Source organism: Sciurus carolinensis, chromosome 6, assembly GCF_902686445.1.
Source record: "Sciurus carolinensis chromosome 6, mSciCar1.2, whole genome shotgun sequence".
In the NCBI taxonomy this organism is placed as follows: domain Eukaryota; kingdom Metazoa; phylum Chordata; class Mammalia; order Rodentia; family Sciuridae; genus Sciurus; species Sciurus carolinensis.
In genome coordinates, this window is record NC_062218.1 from 75,752,650 (window position 1) to 75,776,802 (window position 24,153).

At 34.5% G+C, this 24,153-nt stretch overlaps 1 protein-coding gene across 1 annotated transcript in view; it reads left to right on the forward strand.

The window, feature by feature from the left end:
• Adgrv1 (adhesion G protein-coupled receptor V1) overlaps positions 1 to 24,153 on the forward strand; it is a 583,921-nt gene that overhangs the window by 279,342 nt on the left and 280,426 nt on the right. The window contains exons 80-83 of the mRNA XM_047556631.1: positions 910 to 1,159; positions 1,701 to 1,840; positions 3,608 to 3,768; positions 10,839 to 10,939. Coding sequence (XP_047412587.1) covers positions 910 to 1,159; positions 1,701 to 1,840; positions 3,608 to 3,768; positions 10,839 to 10,939 — 652 coding nt within the window. The remainder of the gene's footprint in view (positions 1 to 909; positions 1,160 to 1,700; positions 1,841 to 3,607; positions 3,769 to 10,838; positions 10,940 to 24,153) is intronic.

The following is a 24,153-nucleotide window of genomic DNA, read 5'->3' on the forward strand; positions in this document are numbered from 1 at the left end:
TCAACGGTCTAATTATATATATTCTACATCTGTTGTGGTTCTTGTAACTTTTAACATTTAATGCATAAATCTTATACTAATCACCTCATGTTCTCTGTAATTTTTAAGGCATGTTTCAGATCTGGATTTATCTTTGTTTCTTGTCATGGTTTGCAGTGATAATGGGTTCACAAGTTGCAACAGATTCTCTGGGTGACTGGTTATAAATATAGATTCCTAGAACTGCCAACCCCCTCTGTGAGTAAGATTTCTGAGTTAGTAAGTCTGGGTGTAAACTGATAGCTGTACTTTAAACCAAGTTCCATGTGATTTCCACACATATCGAGGTTTGAAAGCAATTTCATTGCACACAGAATCATATGTCTAGGAGATCTTCAAATCTGAACTATTAAATGAATAAAGCCCACTCTTCAGAGCAGTTTTTCTTACCAGTTAAATGGTTATATTAGCTCTAATGCTCTGATGGGTTAGAAAGACATGTAGTATACTCTAGCCTAAAACATGGCTCTTGATAGCTAAGGTTTATGATGTTCTTAAATGAAACAGTGCTTCAGTTTAGCAGGAACTCTCTTTGCTCATCCAGTTCCACCAATACTGATGTGACGAACAGAGAAAAGTACATTTTATAGCCACAGATTGTATCTTGATATCCATGAAACAGCTTTCAAAAACCCTTGTTTTAGGTTATAGGGAGGATTAGTCAAGAGAATGTGGAAAATTCTGTGAAAAAATCATAACAGTTAACCATAAAGGAACTGAAAGCATATTGTACCTAGTCCTTCTGGACTGGTAATGTCATTGTTATGCATAAAGAGCAGAATCCCTGTGTAATGCATTGTAACAAATATAAGTGGATATGTGGATGTAAATACTTGCCATTTTAGTAGGCTCTTTGTTTTACTCTTGCAGAAGCAAAACCATCCTTGACAGTTGCCCTTACTTGTCAATACTGGCTCTTCACTGGTATCCACAGCAAATCAATGGGCACAAGTTTGAAGGAAAGGAAGGCGATTATATTAGAATTCCAGAGAGGTTATTGGATGTCTCAAATGCACAAATAATGGCTGGGAAAAGTACATGTAAATTAGTCCAGTTTACAGAGTATAGCAGTCAGCAGTGGTTTGTAACTGGAAACAATCTTCCTGCCCTGAAAAACAAGGTAATCTATCATTTTAAAAATTATGTGGTTAGAATCTCATGTTTTCTTTAGCAGACATCTGATCAGAATACATTTTCTTGATCAGAGTTTTGGCAAGTGCTATATGTGGTGAATTAATATAAGAAGTCTTTCATCTTTAAACTGTTTAGTTTCAAAAATAGTTGGAAATGTTTCCTTCCTATTTTATTGAGTTATTTTACTCAATGTATTAGTTATATATGATATATATGGAAAGTAACAAAATATAGCTTACCCTAATATAATATCCAATTATATACCTCACTCTTGATGAAGTTGGCCAATTATAGTCAAAGTGAGTGCTGTTAGCTGAATACCACTGAATGAATGAAGCAGAAGTATAATGTGCATGATGGAAGACCAGTTAGATATCCTGTATTGATAAGTGAACTAACTATTAATACTGGAAGAAAACAGATGACTATAGTTATCAAGAAAATGAAATATAGTTAAGTGTGGGTGATTCAGTCATAACATTGATTGGAAAATGTCATTGAATTTTCTGTTCCTATTGATATTACAGGTATTATCTTTGAGTGTGAAAGGTCAGAGTTCACAACTCCTAACTAGCAACAATGAAGTTCTCTACAGAATTTATGCTGCTGAGCCTAAAATTGTTCCTCAGACATCTCTCTGTCTCCTTTGGAATCAGGATACAGCAAGGTACTTATTAAAAACTTTTTAAGATTAGAGTTTGGTCCTTCCACATTCCAGTATCATTAAACCTGATTTTTTTTAACTGGGTGTAGAGGTGGCATCCAGTGACCTAACATTGCAGAATAACCTCTAAAAAACAAGATGGAACAGCTTAGTGATTTAACTGTGTGTAGCACGTTATTTATTTCTTTATTATTGTTCGTTTCATGGGTTGTGACATGAGTTCTGCTTAATTCAGACAACTTTTCTAAAGTTATAAGTTAGCTTGTTAGGTAGGAAAGGAAATTCATATTTTCTTTTCCTTCCACTTGGTCTTGTGGTTCAGGAGCTGATTCTCTGTTTAAAGGGAACAGCAGGATTTATAATTCTAGTCTAAATGCGTTAGATTGTATTTGAGGATTAAAGTGTGGTATAGGAATGGGAAGAGGAAAGCAATTCTTTCTTTTCTCCTTGACCTAAGGTCTCAAGTTTCTGAGTAGTAACGATCACTCAGATCTCAGTCAATGCTGCAGGGTCAGGCAGTACTGGCTGAGAAGGTCTAGGGTCCATGTCAGTCATTGGATTGTGTTGATTATTGAGTTTCAGCCACAAAAGCTAAAATTATAACTAGGTTTAGTATCTTTGTTTGGCAATCAATGGTCTGCTAAAGCACCAAAATTTTGGTTAGTCTTTCTTTTTCTGTGAAATAAAATTTTGAAGTGAAATTCCTAATGCCTGATGGCATATCTTAAAGCTAATACAGATGGTCCCTGACTTAAGATAGTTCAACTTAGTATTTTTCTATTTTAGAATGGTGCAGAAGTGATATACATTCAGTAGAAACCATACTCTAATTTTGAAATTGGCTTTTCGTTCCATACTAATTGTATGTGGCATGATGCTGCCTCATGATGCTGAGTAGCAATACTAAGCCACAGCTCCTGGTAGCTGCACAGTTGTGAGGGTGAACAACCAAGACTCCATGGTGCACTGTGTTGCTTGTCTATGACATGCAGTAGATTGGATATGTTAAATACAGTTTTAGCTTATAATACTTTTGACTTATGATGGGTTTATCAGGAATTAACCCCGTTATATGTCAAGGAGCATCATTACATAGTCTGTAGTCCTCAATGTATAATTAGAAATGAAGGTTTCAAGCTCAGATCGGCAGTTTGGATTATGAGTTATATGTCCTCAGAAAAGTAAAGGATTCAAGATGCACTAAAAGGGAAGGGAGCATAAACCTGTAATCTCTGGGGAATGCAAGATAAACCAAAATGTATAGAGGGAAGCATTTGAAGTATCATGGAAAACTTATATATAATTGCCTCCAAAATTAAAAAAAAAAAGATGAGGAATGAATCTTAGAAAAGCATTCAAGTAAATTATGTGGTTCAAAATACAAGAACTTATGAAATCATGTGGAAGGGCAAGAACTACACATTTCATGGCTATGTTATCTGCTGGGATTTTAAAGTAATGGAGAGAGTGGGTCAGCCTTAGGTTAGGCAGGGACTGGTACTACTCTGTCAGGAGGACCAGCTTCTTTGGTACTGGGAATGCTGTGGCAGGTGTGGTTGTATTTGGACAGTTTCTTAAGGTATCTTGTGGAATCTGTTGGCTCACGTCCTGGACAAGATGTTCCCTTCAGTGTTTCTTCTTCAGAATGTGGTCTGCTTAGGTCTTGAGTAAAGAACACTTAAGTTCAGCAAGTTATTTTTTCTTTAAAAGCCATTTCAACATCTTAAGTACTGACAGAAGAGGAATAGTGACTATTGTGTTTTGTTCCAGCTGGTTGTCTGACAATCAGTTTTGCAAAGTGGTTGAGGACACGGCAGATTATGTAGAATGTGCCTGTTCACACATGTCCCTGTACGCTGCCTACGCCCAGACCGACAACTTGTCTTCATACAACGAAGCCTTTTTTTCTTCCGGATTTATATGTATATCAGGTCAGTGATAGTATTTTCAAATCAATAATTTTAAGTACTTGTGAGAATAAACATTTGTTTTCCCATAGTTCTTTTTTTTTCTAGCAATGTCAACTGACTTTTATGTTAGAAAAAATACTTATTACACATTTTTTTTCCTGAGTTTAAATAGTATATATTCAGTTTACTTGTCTTTGTACTTTTACAAATGAAACCATACAGTTCATTTTGGCTTGGACTTTCCCATTCAATATTTTACCTGTGAAAGCCATTTATATTTTTACATATAGGGATTGGTCATTTTTAAAACTTTTTTCACATCTTTTGTTGGTATGTTATAGTTGTACATATGATGGACGTATTTTTTGTTACGTATTTGTACATGCACACAATACAGCAATATAATTTGACAGTATCACTCCCCAGCATTTCCCCCCTCCCTCCCTGCCTCCCACTTCATGGTTCTTTTGTATATGCAAGATATAAATAAAATGAATCATTTTCCTGTTGTCTTGTTCATTAATTCATCCAATAGGTGTTTATGGAGGGCAAACTATACTAAAGACAGAGTAAAGAGTATAGGACTTAGCCCTAACTCCTCAGGAATATGTAATACAGTGTGAGACAGAAACTAGATAGTAGGAAAGATTATAATTTGCTGGGTTAGAGGACAGGTTCTACACTTAGAATGTCAGAATTATATGAGATAATACAGACAAAGAATTTTGTATTTGCAGCAATTAAAAAACCCTATCCATTCATTGATTTGTATTCTACAGCTTAGACATTGTAAATATGCCAAACACTGTATTAAAAAATATTCAAGCCCCATTTCTGGCATCAGTAGGAACTTGAGTTGTATTAGTATCTATCAGATTAATCTATAGAATTATTCTCATCTCTTATATTAATTATATGGTTGAAGTCTAAGAATTCCTTACTATATATTTCTGTTCCCCATCTCCACTATTTCTGTGCCTTGATCCACTTTTTAAAGTCCCACAACTGTTTCTGTAAACAATGTGTTTGCTCTACAGGGAACTGGGTATAGTAATGGTTAAAAATACGAAACCTGGAGCCAGAATGTCTGGGTTCAAATACTTGATCTCCATTAGAGAGTGTGAAAACTGGAGTAAATTACTTAGTTTCTGCATACCTCAGTATTCCCATCCATGATATATGATTATAAATCATATCTACATACCATGGTAGATATATTGACTCAGACATTTCTGATATTCTGCTTTGATGATGTTTTGTCTGTTAATGTGATTATCATTGAGTTTTTCTGGAGACAGAATAAAGTAATTAATTACTGTTCTTAGTTCTGGTTACTAAAATCTTTCCAATGTAATTTGATTTTATATAGCTACAATTTTTCCTTAATGTATCTTAATTATAATACTAATTTAGATTCAATAGCAAAAGTTAATAATTTCTTATTCTTAATAATGTCTTTTATAAAAGATTGCATTTCTTACCTAATAGAGTCTTCTATGTCCATTATAGTTCCAAAATAGGTGAGACATCCATTTTACTTTAATGCCAATACATTTATAAAGCAAAGGAATTTCATAGAATGATGAAATGAAATTGAAAGGTACAGTATTGAAATAAAAATCCAGATATCATTTTACATGTCTCCATAGACATAAAATTGAAGTGTTGCTATGACCCACAAAAAATCCTTGCTTATTTCAAATATTGATCATCAAAGCAAAGAGTTTTAAAAATTAAAGAGAGAAAGTTATCCTAATTTTATGGAAATTAGCAGGATGATAATGTTTTTCCTGGGAGAATTGTTAATAAACCTATCTTAACTGTTGCTTACGCTAGAAAAGTCAGTGTAGATTTGCTTATGTATTCTAGAATCAACACCAAAATGTCAGCATCTCCTTTTATTACTTTTGACTTAGAATTAATTTCAATAATTTGAAATTATTAGTTTCCTGCCCTTGTCCGTTACACATTGTTCTGTAATTTGCATGATCTGTCAATAAGAACACTTAAAATCCTGTCTTTGTGCCTTAATTTCAGCTTTGCAAAGGGGTTGGTGGGAGGAGAAAGCCTATCCTCTGATGGGCCCCGGGAACCAGAAAAGAGAATGTTATGTATTCTGTGATTTAGGTTGGGCCCTGCTGAATATCCCTCCAAATTTGATAGCAATTAACTAATACTTTTTATGAAATATAGTATATATAGTTAGAGAGGAATTTAACTTTTCCTTGTTTTAATCACAGTAGATCACAGTCCATCTATTTTGCAGCTCTATGCCAAAGCAGAACAATCAGTATGTGAAGCAGGCAAAAACACTTAGAAATCCTCAGCTTAGAAAGATGAAAGAGGCATATACTGTGGCATTTTACCAAATGCCAGAAAATGAAACTAGGGTCATTCCTTGAGGTGAGATGGATAGGAAGAGAGGATGAGAAAACAAGTGCTGTGTGCCTTGGAGTATAGCTTTATGGAACTTAGCCACAAAAACAACCTGGGAGAAGTGTAACTTAAAGCCAGCTTCCTGTGATTATGCAATATGTTTTTGTGTAATTATTCAGGAACTTCAACATGGTTTGAGGCACTTGTTACTATTTGGATGATAATGTCCAAGAAGCCTCCTGCATTATGCCCTGACTGCTTTGATACTATACTATCAAAGACAGACTTTGGATTGCATGTGTCCTGATTTTGATTCTTAACACAAGCCCCATCCATAGTCTTGTGTTCTCAAAGAGAACCTGCAACATTCCATATTCCATTTAAGTTTTAACATCAGTAAATAAGCGAGGTGGTTTTAATGTGCTTGCTCTGAGTCTCCCATGTTTACAGTGGTTTTAAGCTGAGACAGAGCTGGTCAGGCCTCACATGGGTTTAACTTTTATTTTGTTCTCTTAGGTTAGAGAAAACCTTTAATGCAAACTAAAACTTTCTTTTTTTAATTGACTTTTTTTTTTTTTTACTTTTTGTAGACTACTAAATATAAATGCCAGATATAAATGCCAAGATAGTTTCAAGTTCACAGTAAATAACTGTTTATAAAATGCTAAATATAAGGCTTATAGGTTAAGTAAATTAACACAACCCAAAGTCCTTGGAAGCATCATAATTCTTTTGTTCAGTGCTTATAAAAAGTGCAAGAATATTCAGGTTTCACTTTTTGTATTACAAACTAAGATTCTAAAAGTTTTTCTAGAAGAAGAAAAAAGATAACATTGCTAAATGTCACATATTTACTTCAAAATTATTTTTAAAAATAAGACAGATTTTAAAAATTTTCTGTCAGGTTCTTATGAAAACATCAAATTTATATTCTCTCAATTCATTGTGCTAAGATAGCCATTATGATTATGAGGAGTATATATCAAAACAGCTTCATTCTGATTATTATATGGAGAGTTATTCCCAAGAAGAATAGGAAAAAAATATGCTTAGAACTTAAAAAGGATACAGTTGAAGAACTCAGAGAGTTTAGTTTTAATTCTGACATAAAGATATTTGGTTTTCTGGTTATGTTTGTATAGGGCATTGTTTAGCATGACTTTGGCTGCAAATAACAGAAAACAACTAAAAGATATCTTAAACAGATTTAGTGTTTTCAGTTTAACACTTTATGGTGTCATCAGGAGCCCAGCCTCTTCTCATATTTCTGTTTCAATTTCCCCAAAGATTCTTTTACCCCTGAGCCTTGTCCTACATAGTCTTTAGTTGGCTGCAGTAATGTAAGCATCACACTAACAATGTCCTGGTGTGCCAAGGATAAGCACTTATTTAGGTCCTGTTTTAAAAGCAGTGAGATCTGAAAGTCACCAGAATGTCTTCCTCCACATCTCTTTGACTGGAATTGTGTTGGGTGACCTTTCGTTAAACCAGTCTCTTCTGGTGGAAAATCCAGTTAGATTTATAGTGAAACAAGCACTCAGAGAGCAGTGAGTATCTTTCTGAACATTGCCCAACACAGTCACTGACACACAGTAGTTTTAATAGCTATTTGTTAAATGAATAAATAAATATACATTTTAATAATTTTTAATATCATTTTTAATTTTTTTTCTGAAATAGTACATATTCATGTTAAAAATGGTTTAACACAGCACTCTCCAATAGAGCTTCCTATGATTGGTGAAAATGTTTTACACTGTCCAATACCGTAGCTCCTAGCTACAGGTTGTTGATGAGCCCTGGGATATGGCTGACACAACTGAGAAATGTAATTTTAAAATTTTTCATGGAAATGTAAATTTAAATAGTCATATGTGACTAGTGGCTGTTGTGTTGAGCAGCACAGGTTTAACACCCTGATTATCTGGAGGCAGGTCTCCTTGACAACCTCATCCCTCTGGAATAAATCCTTTCCCTAATACACAGATGTGCATATTCCATGGTGCTTTACACAATGTCCCTATTAGAAATCCTTTCAGGGTTGACTATTTTCTTTTCTAGACCTTAGCTTATTGGTAGCAGTAACCAAAGGTATTGTACTCATGCTAGAGTTGCAGAAATATGGAAATCAATAGACATGAGTAACAAAATGCATAAAACATGACAGTTACAGCCAGTGTAAAGTGGAGGGAAAACCTGACCTAAAAAGCTGATAGCTCATTTAATAATTTAATTTATTAATTTAATAAAAGCATTTATTGTTTAATAATTTAATTATTTAATAAAATAATTAGAGTTTGGCTGCATTGGGGTTATTTATAGAGAATGCCAAAATTGATAAATTGATAGATTAATAGATGATTAATAGGTGATAAATATTTTAAATAAAAATCTGTGGTAAAATGTTCTATATTTATCATGTAAAGGAATAAACCTCAGTTAAATGAAAAGTGTACCCCTTTCATAAATGATGCCCAACAACAGATATTTCCTGAATATTCCAATTCATATGCAAACATTACATATATCTATATACATGAAAACATTCAAATTTGTATAGATAAATAAGATCTTTAGTCAAGTGTGATAATAGGAAAAGACTATAGGTACTCTCTTGAGCTTTTCTTACCTAAATCAAAAATTATCTAACATCATTTTATTAAGGGTATTCTCACTTTTGAATCATGAAGAAAAGTCATTTGTGTTAGTGAACTAATTAAATGTTCTTTTCAAATGAATCAGGATATAGTGCTAGGGAAAAAAAGTAAAGGAAAATTACTCAGTGAGCTGCTTGTTTTTCTATATAATTGTGAAGAGATCAATTTTAAAAAACTAGAAAGAGTACATCTTTAGGTAATACCTGGAATCGTTACACTTTATTTTGTCTAAAAGTTTTATCCATGTTTATAACATTTTATAATTTAAATAAATTATATAAATTATAACATTTATAATTTTGCCTAATTATATTAAGGAATTTTAACAGAAAAAAATTCTACATTTAAAAAAATTAACTTGTAAATTTAAAGTTTATATGCTAAATGCAGTTATTCAACTTCAGGTAAGGAAACAAATATGTTATTTGCTTAAATTAGTATGCTAGTATATAATGTTTTAGAAGCTTAAATTAGTATGTGGTTTTTAGAAACCTGGTATCTAAAGTATTTATTTTTTTTTTAAACCTTATATAGTCAATATCCTGCCCAAAGCCAGCTAAGTTTCCTTAGTCTAGGGCACAGGCTGCTTACGGTTTGTAACAACATTCTTCTCTCCTAAACAAATGATAAAGCAGATAACCATGACACATTATAGTTAAGGCTAATAGAATCTAGCCTGATTTCCTGCCCCTGACTTTGGAGCCTGATCTACCACCAGGTGTCATGTTAGCATTTTAATTGAAGCTCAGGGTACTTGGTTAAGCATACTGGGCTAGTCCCATTTAATTCCAGTAAATTTATATTGTGAAAAAGGAGTATGATGAGGGGCCAAATTTTTAGACAAAAAGTTTTGACTAATGCAGGGCCTCCCTTCCTCTTTGTCTACCTTATTGGAATATAAAAATATATTGAAATATTTCCCCAAAAGGAGTTCTGAGAGGCATTTCTTAATATGTGTCACAAGACCCCATGTGGGCATTTTGCAGATGCCCAGTCCATTTGTACTAACATGTGATATACTCTGAAAACTTGCTCCATGTAACTTCAGAGAAGATAATGGAAGGAAACAAAATGTTAAATCAGAGCAGTGTCTTGTTTGCCAAGGAGGCATTGACATAATTAAGTGAAGTACTGTATGCAAAGTACATTGCAAAACACCATGCACATGCCAATTGTTGCAATGCTTCAGTAGTTCTTAGACAAAATATTCCTGTCGCGGACAAGACTGGGGTAAAAGGCTTAAGTGAAAAGCAAATGGGTTACCATAGGCAGCACATTTAAATTTTAAAAGGCAGAAAATATTCTTCAAATATGTATGTATTCTGCTTTTAAAATCTAGCATCAAAAGAAAAATATGTGAATTGCAAAGATTGTGTATTAGTGCTGAAGTTCTAATCATCCTCTTGAAATAGTGTAAATAGGTGAATTCAAGTAGACTTAGAGATAATAAGAATAATTTTCTTCACACCACTTAGAAATTCAAATCTGTAAGTTAAAATTTATCCTGGGGATAGAACACATTTTGTTCCCAGTTTTGGCACGCCATAGCGTAAGGTTGACTTGAAAGTTCATAATTACCTCTGGTGCAATTATATAACTATTAAAAAGGGTAATTGCCAAACCTGAGGTTTGATAGTGTCCTTCACGATTTTATGCCTGAAAAATTTTATTCACCTATCTAAATATCTCTATAGCCAAGCAACCTATTCTTAAGAAATAGGTTGGAATTTGATTATTTTTTCTTAAGCAGTAAAACTTGACTAATGTAAACATAGAAAACTATATCCTTGTTAAAGTTATTAATCTGCTTAATTCATTATTTCAACAGGGATGCAAATTAGGTAGGTATTTGAAAAATTAAAGTAATTCTTTGGACTTGATTGATAGGTGTAAAGAATTTATACATCAGATAAAATGCAATGTACTTTTTGCTAGAGGTGATGTACTATGAGGGATAGGCAGGCCCTATGTGCTTAACAGTCCCAGAGATTTCCACTTTGATCCTCTTTGCCTCTTCATGGATTATAAAACCACACGTGGCCTCTTTTGTTTCCTCAGGTCTTTGCTTGGCTGTTCTTTCTCACATCTTCTGTGCCAGGTACTCCATGTTTGCAGCTAAACTTCTGACTCACATGATGGCAGCCAGCTTAGGTACACAGGTAGGAGAGCTCTGGCATGTCTGATTCGTATGAGGTGTTTGTTTCTTCTATTATCCTTGAAGTGAAGAGCTAAGTAAAGTGAATCTCGACTGAGCTGAAATTAACTCATTTAGTTTTGCAGTAGAGGAACATGGGGAAGGAGAGTAATATAAAGAAATGAGAACATCAGGCCTGGGATGTGTAAGTTTTTTAAACTTTCTTTTCTGTGAAAGTATCACCTACAAGAAAATGACAAACATCCGATTGTCAACCAGTATATTACTAATTTATATATTTAATGTGAACCTATGTTATTTAGTCTTGGGGAATAAAACATGCTATGAACATGGCAGGTGTTAAGATGGGATTAGGGTGTATTTCAGCAGGAGAGCATGCTTGCCATGTACAAGGTTTTGGCTTTAATCCCCAGCACCATAAAAGAAAAAATGAGATGATGTACACTTTAGAACATCTGGATACATAAATATTGTTTCATTCAACATAATAGAATACAGTTTGGAAGAAAATTCTCATTTGAAAAATTGTTCAGTTTCTCAAATTATTCATTGGTGTACAAAATAAAGTATCAGAGATTGAAAGGACCGTTGAAGACAGAGAAGGCAGATCAAAAGATGAAATTAAATGCCTTTTCTATCCATGAGTTACAGTCTAGAAAAGCATATGCACATATAAATAACTATAATTCAGTGTGATGTGGGAGCACAGCTATTTGCAAACTACTCACTCTATAAATCTAATTGATGAGGACTTAATCCATTCTATGAAGGTCAAGAATTTTCATACAGGAGGTGATATTTGAGTTCGACTCAAATGGGTAACCATTCACACCATTTATTGATAAGGGGGAAAGAAAGGTGTAGACATTTATATAGACAAAAGGGGAATAAAGAATAATCATTTCTACTATCAGGTTGAATGTATGGATGTAGAAAGTAAGAATATGCTATGTAGCATTCTTATTGAGAGAACTTTTCAACACTTTATTTATTTTCCAATACTGTTTTATAAAATTAGAAACTACCCTTGAGTGGATGGAGGCCTCTTCTGGAGGACAGACAATGCTCTTGCTTTTTGACTGGATGCTAGTTATATGCATGTGTCCAATTCATGGAAACATACTATTTACTGACAGTTTGCACACTGGTTTTTAGAATGCTAAGTGTACTTTATTGAACTCTGAACAGAGGCTGAAATATGAAATGGATGAAATGGAAAGTTATCTGGTACGTTGGCATTCTGTTACCTTTTTGGTTCCAGTAGTGAAAATGACCTGTTAATTTCATAACTTTATATTTCAGAGAACAATCAAGTGCTGGACTCCAAGTAGAGGGTCCGACCTTGTGTTTTTAACATACCTGTGAACTATAGAAGGTAGCAGCTGTGGGCAAAAGGAGCTTGCATTGAATTTGACAAGGCTATTTATATTACCTCAGTAGCCTGTCTTAACTGTCTGATCTTGCCTTTCTTCTTGGATGTAGGATCTTAGAAAACCCGCCTTCCATAATTAGAGTTTACTTGGCCTGTATTCACCACCCGTTTTGGTGATGTTTTGGCAGCAGAATTTGTACAAGACTTAATTATAGCACTGCAGAATTATAGAAAACTCTTCAGCATCCTAACAGACAAATTTGCTCATGTCTAGGGATGTGAAAGAAAGACCACAGAGTTTATATGTTGGGGCATTGCCTTCTGATTCACATTGTACTTAGAACTGATTTTGGAGAAAATAATTAGTTGAATACAGATTTTTCAGCATATTTTTAGAATAGACAAAGCAATGTGGAATGAAAATCATATAATTTATGACTTGTGATATGAAATAACTAAAAAATAATTTCCCTAGTTTTGTTTCTATTAGAAAAATTGGTATGTGATTGATAGTATTGCTTTCTCAGAATGGTTTACCTATCGCCTTTGATTTTTAAAATACCCTCAAAGTTAAAAAGAATAATTATCTCCCTTAAAATTTGTTTTATCTAAGGCTTTAAAAATATTCTTAGACCCTCCAAAATAAGAAATGAAGCTGATTGCAGGAACCTGGGCCCCACCCTTTCTAATGTTAAAGTTGTTCACAACTCCTGTTACAGTATCTTTCCCACGGGATATATATTGTTTCAACCTTAAAAATTTCATTTGGGACCCTCCATCAGAGTTATGTCAACATCCTTAGAATTTAAATTTACTCCAGAGAAGTATTCAAAAATACAAACTTGGCCTGTGGTTCTTGGTAAGAACCTTATATAGCTAACTTCAAGTATCAGAGTTGTGTCTATACTCTGTGGACAAGTCTGTCAAGATCATTCGGCTTCAAATCTTTTTTGCTGACCTAGGACTAAGTAGAATGGCTTTTGTGAAAAAGAATGGAAACGTGATCATCCTTGACTTCCTTTTAGAACAATGTAGTATACTATCTGTCCATGAAACAGGCAGGAAAATATGCTTTGCTCTGGCTTTACCCTTCTAGAAATGTAAAGAATATCACATACATTATTAACTATGTATATAGTATGTATATCCATATCTGAAGAAATGTAGACAATAACCTAAAGATTATACTTGTTTTAAAAATCAAAAGATCTTGCTTAACTCTGGAGTTAAGTCACTCTAGCACCTTTGAGTATCATTTACTAGAAAACACCAGCAGGTGGCAGTAGAAGTTTTTGTTTTGTTTTGTTTTTGATTTCTGCAAATCTGATCAGTTTTTGACTTATCAAAAACTGGCAACAATGGGGTTCAGTTACAAACTCAAGAGTACTTTCATAGTACTACTTTGATGGGGATGGAGGATGTTTGTCTACCATATAGCAAACACATTTGTGGTTTCCTACCTTTGTCTTTTTGTCCCCTTGATTCAGAGGTGAACTAAATGCATTAATGAATGCAGTAACATAAGAAAACTTGTACAGTATTGTTTTTGATATACCACTTGCCATCTGTATTTTAATTCAAGGGAATAAAATTATTTTCATCTTTCTATTTATGATGTGATGAGCATTAAGAGGTATGTTGTTGATACAGAAAAAAACATGTTTATTGGAGAATGACACTATTCAAACTTTTGAAATTAGGAACTTATTATCAGTAGTTTATCAAAAATATGTACTTTTTCTTCAATGCCAAGTCATGTTTTTCTCATTTACCTAAAATAAAATGGTCAAATGGCAAGAGATTGTGGGACAATTCACTTCCAAGTATGATGTGAAAAATATCAAACAAACTTCCATGGCATTGGGTGATACTTCTGGGGAAAACATCTAATTATATCTTTGGGATTTTTTATCTTAGAATCACATTGCCAACCCATGTGTGCCCTGATAAGTCTGGTAAACAACTAGGACAAAGGACAAGTTTGCAGTTCAGGGTTCTCAGTTCTGGGGGTTCTGTCAGGAAAAGCTATTCTCCAAATCTAAAAAAAGAAAAGAAATTTCCTCATAGAAAACATGATGATAAGATAGAACTATATTTACTTTGATTAATAATACTTAAAAGTGGGGAATATTTGTTTTTCTCTCTCTGTTTGGCTTAGCACATTTTCTGAAACTGATTACCAAATTTGTCTAGCAAAAAACTTATGTAAGTAAATATGATTACATTTACTAACAAGCCTGTACAATGTCTGAACTCAGATGTCAGTGTGAATATTTAAGAATTTGAAATGCTTTTAATTTTTGGCAGGAACTGGGTGCTCAAGGTCTTTAGATACAAAAGCTCTCTCCTCAAGAAGGAAGAAGAGAAATGCTTAAAGATTCATAGGACTATTCTCTGGAATTTAGCAAAACTTGGGCTGTCAGTATCTTTTGTCTAGTTTCTTATTCTGCAACATTTGGGGGTATCGTTTTGTAATGGCCTGTGTCTCAGGGAGGATCCTGTTCAGACACCCATGCTAGAAACTTCTTCTTTAATCTGGGATTATATCATTTTAGCTTTGGGAATGTGGCATCTGAGAATCTTTGAGAAGCACCAACTGTATGACTGAAGCCAGAGGAAGCCCTGTGTGACCTCCCATATGCCAGCTCCTTCTGGATACTACAGGCCTGGTTTTTTCCCAAGCAACTTACACTGTTTTGTTGACACTGAAACTCAGAAAAGCCATTGTGTGCTTTGGGCCTGAAAACAGGAATCTGACTAGCATATTTTTTATCAGTTGAAGCAAAGCAACATGAGAGATTACATAATGTTCTTTAGTTAGAAGAGATTTATCCTTAGTTAGAAGGTTTGGTTACTCACTTATTAACCAGACTATCCTTTGTTATTTCTACTTTTGCTACTGCAAAAGAAAAGTACTTAAGAGCTTAAGTACTGGGATCAACACTAGATCTTTGCTTTGAAGATAGGAACCAGGGAAGCTCAGTTATTATTCAGTAGAAAATATCTGTATATTAGTGCAGATATAAATGGATCAAGAAAGTATTTTCTAAGCTTCAATGTAGACATTCAGAGAAAATTCAGATATCAAATAAGTATGAGTAGGTTTCCAGATCCTTCTTATTAAGAAGTTAAATTAGCTTTCTTATGACCTATGAATACATCCATATTCTGCTGTTGTTATTCTTACTAAACCCAAAAACTATCAACCTCTTTTCCTTACTATAATTTTTTATTCAAAAAAGACCATTAATTTTACTCTCATTTAAAATGTCAGAAAAGGAAAATGTCATTGCCTTTAAATCTACTTGCAAATATTTATATTTCCTTCTTTTTTGCTGTTTTATACTCTTTTATTTTTTTCCTTTTTAAATATAATGAATACATAATATTTGTATATAATTATTGGGCAGGCACAGTGTGATAATTCAATGTGTATATATATCTGTAGTAAGCAGGTGACTAGCATTCCCATGTCCTCAGATAGACTTTTCTAGTTATTTTAAAACATGTAATAAAATAACCATAGGTTAACCGTATTACAGCACAGTAGGGTTACCCTATTGTGCTATAATACACTAGAACTACTCCCTCCCATCTAACTGCATTTTGGTATCTGTTACCCAACTTCCTCTTATCTCCTTTCCTCTCTTCCCTTCCCATCCTCCTCTCGTGATCACTCTTCTACTCCTTCTTCAAGTCTTATCTGTATTAGACTTTTGGGGTGCTTTCTTGTGATGTTCAGGTCCTTAGACAAGCAAACTAATATGTGGTTCGAAAGACAGATGAGGCTTTTACTTTGTTCCTTCTCATACCATTTCACATTTTATGGAACTTACCAGTGTTCTCAGGGAACTTTATGGAACTTACCAGTATTGTTTTGGACATAAAGTGAACCACTAGGAAAAAGCTAGGTAGCTTACCTGCCAAAAGAAATTTCCTTTCCCCAAGTTCCTTCTTTCTTATAAAGTTCAGGAGTGTCACTTTAATAGTAGTGACAGTGAAAACCTTTTTATTTTTCATACAAAACATTTCCAAGGTACCTAACCTAATCTTTTGTAGAGATTAGTTTGGTGGACGTGACTAAAGAGCATTCTGTACACAAATATAAATATACATTTAAGCATACCTGTAATTCCAGTGACTCAGAAGGCTGAGGCAGGAGGATAACAAGTTCAAGGGCAGCCTTGGCAACTTAACAAGACATCTTAAAATAAAAAATAAAGAAGTCTGGGTACAGTTCAGTGATAAAGAGCTCCTGGGTTCAATTCCCAGTACCCAAAATTAAAATATATATAGAGAGAAATAAAAGAAATATACATTTAAGTTTTATTTATTATTTGACTCTTAATTTAGGTATACTCATTCATATGGCAAAAAATATTGTCACATAAATGTTCTATTACCCAGTAATGAAATTAAAACAAAAAGAAATCAAGCAAATCCTTATCCTAGGTATCATCATTCATCCATAACGTGACCACGTCTCTCTCATCTACTATATGCATAATATTGAGTGTGCAATAGGAAATACCAGAAGAGATATGCAACGTGTAAATAACAATCCCATGATCTCTAGGTAAGAACCAGGTGTATGCATACTGAAAAGCAGCTTGCTTCTTCTGCAGTGTACTGTGTAGTATTGCATAGACTGAGGATAAAGGACCTCAGCTTGAATAGCCTTATAGAGAAATGGTTGTGGAAGGATGTATAAGATTCGAAGATAGAATATGGCATAATCTTTGCAGGGAAGCAACAAGAAAAGATGCAAGGAAGTTATAGTGAGCTTGGTGAGCTTCATGTGGATAAAGCTTCCAGATGCCACTGAGAAGCCAATGTCTTGACTACAGGAGAGGGGTTTTCACATTGTCTGAGAACCATGAGAAATTCCAGAGTTCCCGTGCAGTTGATCCATAAAATTGCAATATGAAAGAAGTGTTTTTAAGAATTAATTTGGCAGTGAGGAACTGGAAGAAGAAGACAAAAAAGGATTAAAGCAGAGGAGAGGTCAGAATGAGGACCATCAGCTTAGAAAGGAGGGTGGGCAACATTTACTGTCATCTGGTTATGATGGGTTGTGAGCTCAAACAATGGTAATGGCAATGAAAATTCAAAGGAAGTAAAAAAACTATTAAAAACATCATGTTTTGCCTATGGGAAGTTTTGCTGTTTTTGACTCCTCTCTTTAAATCAATAAAAAGACCTCATGGCAAATTTTATCTTATTTAATAAACATTAATATAATACTTACTAAATATTATATAAGGTAGATATTATGAGGAAGGTACTAATAATATTCCTATTTTACAGATGAGGAAATTGTGTCATAAAGAATTTAATTACTTGCCCTGGGCTACATAGTGGTAAGTAACAGAACTGGTATTTGAACACAGTGGCCAGCCTCCAGTTCTTGCTTTTAACCACTATGTTATGCTGCCTCATAAATGAGAAATTAATGAAATTTACCCAATCACAAAAGGAGGTAGAAATTTTCAAGGTGATTGTGAATGGGTGGTTTTATTTGATTTGAATAGGAAAGGCTGAAAAGTTTAATAGCTAGAGAGGGATAAGTACAGTTCTGGGCTTTAGGGGCTTGACATTTCCATAGCATATTCAAACTAGTGCCTTAGTTATTGGCTACATAAATGTAGAAGACATGACACTGTAGAATAGGTTCTCTGAGACATGTTGTGTAGATAGCCTGTGATTATAGAACACATAGCTGATATCTTGAAGGACTTGTCTTTATGGCACCGTACCAAGTGATTCATATGTAGTGCCTTGTTTATTCCAGACAAGCTAGGTACTATCATCATCCCTATTTTACATACAGAAAAAAATAAGACTAAGATTTAGTTATCTGCCTCAAACTCTCACAGGTAGAATATGAAGGGAAGAAGGATTTTAATTCAAGTCTCTCTGGTCCTAAGCTCATTTATTTAAACACTGCATTAGACAGAATGAGAAGAAATCATCTGGAGAGAATTAAAGTACATTCAAAGTTTTTCAAATGAAAGGATTGACCTTCAGTAGGAAATTGATCCTCAAATTCAATAAGAACAAGGTCTCTGGAAACGTTGGAGAGAGATTATGGAAACTAGAGAAGTTTCAAGACTAAATGGGTAGAGAAGAAATGGAAGAGGCTCCCAGACCACACTAAGGAGAAGTCTTGCTATGAAAGAAGGTAGTAATCAGGGGACAGGAAGAGGGAAAAGCTCTGGTGACTCTGATCATAGATGTATTGTCGGAGGGAAGCTGGCCGTGGGTCCTCCACCCTCATTGGTATTCTTTTTTTTCTTGAAGGAAGAACTTCCTCTGGAAGTTCCACGAAAGCATTAGAGAAATTAGTGAATTTCCTAGGTGCATGTTTTCATTTATGTGTTTTGATTATGCTGTAAGTTTTTATCTTTAAGTGACTCTTTGCTAGTGGACCTAACCCAATGACATACATAGAAGAAAACAGAGCTCTAGTTTGAACTTTTTTTTTTTCCAATTCTTGAATCCAAATTTCTACGATACCTTTACATTTTGGTATTATTATTAAACTTCATGTGAACTTACAATCAAGTATGAAAAAATGTAATTAGCAATGATCAAATAACTTTATAATTGCTTCTGCAACCAAAACCATTCATATAATGCACAAGTTGCTTTAGAAGATTAAGATGATTTTGGTATTCAAAATGGAGTAAATTTGAATATTGATCGAAGTATTGAATTCTGGGGAAAAGTATGTTTTATCTTTACTGTTTTCTTATTTGTGTATGCATTTTCCTTCATATATCAATCTTGTCTTTCTAAAGTCTTTATATAATAAAATCTTCTTCCTTTTTCTCAGCAAACTTTGAAAATTCAACTCAAATAGACTGTTCTAGCTAAGTTGAAAGTAAGTGGACACTGAAGATACAAAAATAGTATCATGGTCACACTTGGGAAATTCAGACTTTCCCAAGTGCTGAACTAGCAAAGCAACAGAAAGAGTGAGTAATACCCTGAATGAGGCTACAGTGACATTATCATGTTTGCAACATGGCTTTTGTTACTAGGAAAATTTGTGAGGCAAATCCAGACTTTACCAGAAAATACCAGTTTGGAATCTTCTATTATAGCCTCAGAAACATAAACTATCCTTGACTTTTAAAAGATTTCTTTTGATGTCTTTAGCTAGGGAAAATCAGTATATGAGAAAAATTGTTTTTATGAATATTTAATGATAGCTCTAAAGAACTTTAAATAAATATGGGAGAGTCCCAGTTTTTGAAATTAGAAGGACAAATGGGTAACATCAGCTTAAAAAAATTGGCAAAATAATGAGAATTACTGTCTTGCAAAGTTTTTATGAAGATAGATACAAGGTCATGTTCGGAAAGCATTAAATACAAGTTTCCAGAAAGGAGGAGGGCAAGGGTACTTACTGCTGCCACACAACCCACACAGACTCCCGGGACTCTGCACTGAGTCAGGCATGAACACCCTCAGGAGGCATTTCTATTATTGAGGTTTTCTTAAATCAACTGCAAGGGAGGTGACAAGTTTTTACTAGTTGGTTCTACCAAACTGTTCCCATACTTCTCACTATACAGTCCCACAAAGCCTTTTCTGTTGACCTCCAATATCTATAGTAGATATTACTAGTGAATTTGCTTTGTTTATATTTTTTACGAATGAAGTGTTTCTTCCCCAAAGTATTTTTCTGGTTATGTCCTTATTGTTAGAACTTTAAAAACTGGACACACACACATATACATATATAATATATATTCTTTAAAAATATTTGTATATTAATATATGAAGTGATTTTTTTGTGTATGTGTATGTGTACATTGAAATTTGAAATAGACATGTTTTAAAAATACAGAGATGAATATTAAATGAAGCAGTGCTGAGGACTATGATGTGCACATTTGCATGGAATCGTACAGCACCCTATGAGGTAGTTAGTATTATTATTATTTTTTTATTTTAAATTGCATGTGAGAAACCTGAGACCCTATAAGATTATGTTATTTGTCCCAGGACCCACATCAAGGACATCTGTCAAGCCCCACACTGTCTTGCCACCCATCTGCAAAGGAGACCCGGGTCCTCCCTGGTGCTTTCCCCTTCCACTTCAGTGGAGCATAATAGCAAGATTTTCTTGCAGACAGTTTTAACTTTTACTCTACAACTGTATTAATCCTTTTAGTAGGCCTTTTTTCAACCTCTTATTTAACTGTCTGAGATCTTGCTTCCTTTAGCTTTTCAATGAATGGTCCCTACAAAATTGGTTTTTAGATTTACATTTATACAAGCCCAGGAAGTTGATGGAGCCCTCTGAGCTCTAACTGCTTGCTCCACCAAGGGAAGATCTTACATTTAGTTGCCTGTCTGCCTAGTCCCCTTTTAGTTCCTGAGGAGAGAGACTATTCCTTCCTTTGTGTATCATATGCTATGCCCAAAAGTGGAAGATCAAAACAACTACAATAGTAAGAATGCAGCAGTGCTTCCTATAGGCTGTAATTCTGACTGAGCCAAGCAAATCAACTCCCAGGAACATAGACTTTGTGTTCTGCCAGAAAAGAGGAGGAACTTGGTTTCAGGCACTGTGTTTGGATTGCAATGGTGAATGTGGTTGCCAAACTGAAACATTTACATGTGACATATCAACAACCAAAAGGGTTTTGTGGCCAAATTTCATCTTTAGAATATGGTTTGTGCCGGTGATTTTATGGGATTTAGCATGGAAACTGAGAAGTTCCACAGGAACACCAGTGCTCAGCTCCAAGCAAGTGTTCTTATTCTCTCAAGTGTTCTGTCATCTCTTCTAGAATATAGAAGTCAAAGTTGAATGAAAGTCAACCTGTGAATACAAATTTCTCAATCTTTGCAAATGATAAAACTTTGTTGGGAGGCATAGATTTCCTTAGAAAGAAAAAATAAAAAAGGAAATTTGAGAATTAAATGCATTTTTCTCTCCTTCCATAATATATCCCAATTTGGGCCCGTCTCTCAATCTTCATTGTTACCAAGCTCATCTAAACCACCTTCCTCAAATAGCTTCCAAACTATTTGCTGTAATTTTATTCTCTTTTCTTTTTAATCCATTCTCTTCTCAGCAGCAGGTATGGTCCTTTTAAAAATAAAATCCACACAAATCATTCTCCCACCCAATACCCCTCAGTGACTTCTTATTGCACATAACAGTTGATCTCTGTCCTCCATCCGACTCAGGTTCAGTCCCTGATCTCATCTTCTACCACCTCCACCATCCAGAGATCATCAACTACCATGCCCGGCTCCTTCTCCTAGGCCTGTGCTCCCCTTAACACCTAAGCCTGGAAAGCCCCATTCCCATGCTTTGCCGATTTGTGTTTTCATTCATACACTCTTAGTTCACCCTCAGCTCATATTACCACCTCTAAGCAACCTCATGGTAGCCCCTACCCCACAGTGTCACAGTACCATGATTTTTATTCTTGTTATCTACCAGAATCTGAAATTTCATCATTCTTTATTGTGTTCTATGTTTTTCCTCCCTCCCTACTTCCCATCTCCTGGAATATCAACTCCATTGGATCAAGGGTTGGCTATCTTTTTTATTGCTGTTTTTAGTACCCATAAAAAGGATTTTTGGCACATACTAGATTTTCAATAAAACTGGTTAAATAAATGAGAAAAACAATGAGGTTAAAGAAAATTATAGGCTTGTTTCTGAAGAACATTCTTCAGCAATCTGAAACTAACCTATTACCATTTTCTCATGAAAATAAGCATTTCCTATATTCTCAATGCCTTAAAAAAAGCAAAACAAACAAAACTGAGATTTTTAAAAAGAGATTATTTTTTCTGATTTAACAAATCTTATATTCCTTAAAATATTTCTAAATATAAAATATAATAACTTATTAACTGGAAATGGTCAAACAAAATATAGTTTCTTTTATTAAATATGGAGTAAATTTAATAAATATAGAGTATATTTCCAAAGTTGGAAATAAATCCTTGATAGGACTTCTATTGTTATAGTAACTTGAATTTTGAAAAATGTTAGCATCTTGAAAACAAAATATGAAATATAACTTCAAGTTTTACTTTTCTCTTATGTGTGAAAATATATTTCATAAAGAAAAAAGATTATTCATGTCCTTAAATGTACTGTTGTTATTATCTATAGTTATGAACAAATTGTATTATGAATCTAATTTATATGTGTTCAATTCAGAATTAGATTTCTGGAATATAATAGTTACAAAGGGAAGTTAAGATCCCAAGTCAAAGCCCATTTATCTCTAATATGTCTGGCTATCCTATCATGGATCCTAATTGCATTCTGTAACTTTTGCTAATGTTAAAACACATTCTGAGAATTGGGGTTGTAGCTCAGTGGTGGAGAACTTGCCTAGCACGTGGGAAGGACTGGGTTCAATCCTCAGCACCACATAAAAAAAATAAAATAAAATAAAGGTGTCCATCTACAACTAAAAAAACTTTAAAAAACCCCACACATTCTGAAAACCCTTACTTGTTCCATAGCCTCTGTTGTATGGCTCTTCCTCCTCCAGAAGCCTATGGGAGCAGGTGACCAGGGCACAGGTGATGAGGTGGGGAGAGGTGAAATGGAGTGTAGAGACCAACTTCTGCAAACCAGCCTCCTGGGCTCAGGTACATCCTTCTCCAGGTGAGCTGGATAGCATATGTGAAGGTTTCTGAAGCTTGAGGACACAGAGTGTGCATAGAGATTGGGCTAAAGCAGCTTTAGTAATTTCCCCTCCCTCCCTCCCTCCCTTCCTTCCTCCCTCCCTCCCTCCCTCCCTCCCTCCCTCCCTCCCTCCCTTCCTTCCTTCCTTCCTTCCTTCCTTCCTTCCTTCCTTCCTTCCTTCCTTCTTTTCTTCCTTCCTTCCTCAACCTAGGGCCATTCTACTACTGAGCTATAACCCCAGCTTTTTTTTTTTTAATTTTGTTTTGAGACAGGGTCACTAAGTTCCCAAGCTGACCTCGAACTTGCAACCTTCACCCACCAGCCTCCTAAGTTTCTGGAATAACAGGTGTGTACTACCATGCCTGTGGGCTTTAGTAGTTTCTTATTGAGAAGCAAGATTAGAGATGAGAGAAGAACCATTGGAATATACTGAAAAAGCTTTCCTAAGATTTCCTATATTACACTGAAATAAGATTTTGTATTAAGAATAGGCGTAGACATTCATGATAGATATTAATTGTAATAGCTAATTCTAATAAATGATTAACTAGTGAATGTTTATCAAGCCAAAGTAATTAATGTAGGCCATTAAAATGAGGAGTTATGGAACAAGGTTTTTATACTGGTAGTTTTTTGGAATTGGGGCTGAGACAAAGTGCCCCAACATACTGCAGTATGTCTAGACATAATGAGCAACCCTGTCATGTTTTGGTCATGTGTGTAATTGTGAGTTTCTGAGTTGATTGTATCTGATACCACACTGCAAAAGCCTTTTAACCTATGAGTATCTAAAACCACTCATTATAATGCCACAGATTTTGAAAGAACTGGGTTAATGAAATGTAATGATCACAAATCTCCATTACTCTTCCAAATATATTTTTAATAATTTAAATCTTTGCATTTAATGAGCACAGTTTTGTATCTTGGGAATCTTTATATAAAACCTGGAAGGGTTGGTTAATTCAAAGTTGGCCATTTTGAATCTGTCTAGAGATGTGTTCAATGAATACTTGTTTTAGAAGGGCAGCACAGGCATTTACAGTTACATAGATCCAGGTATCTAGACATTGCTAACATATTTCTTCACTCCACAGAGGTGGAAAGGCTGCAGGAGTCTAAGAGATTAATTAACCTCTGGAACTAGAGTAGCTGGAGTGTCTGTTTTAAC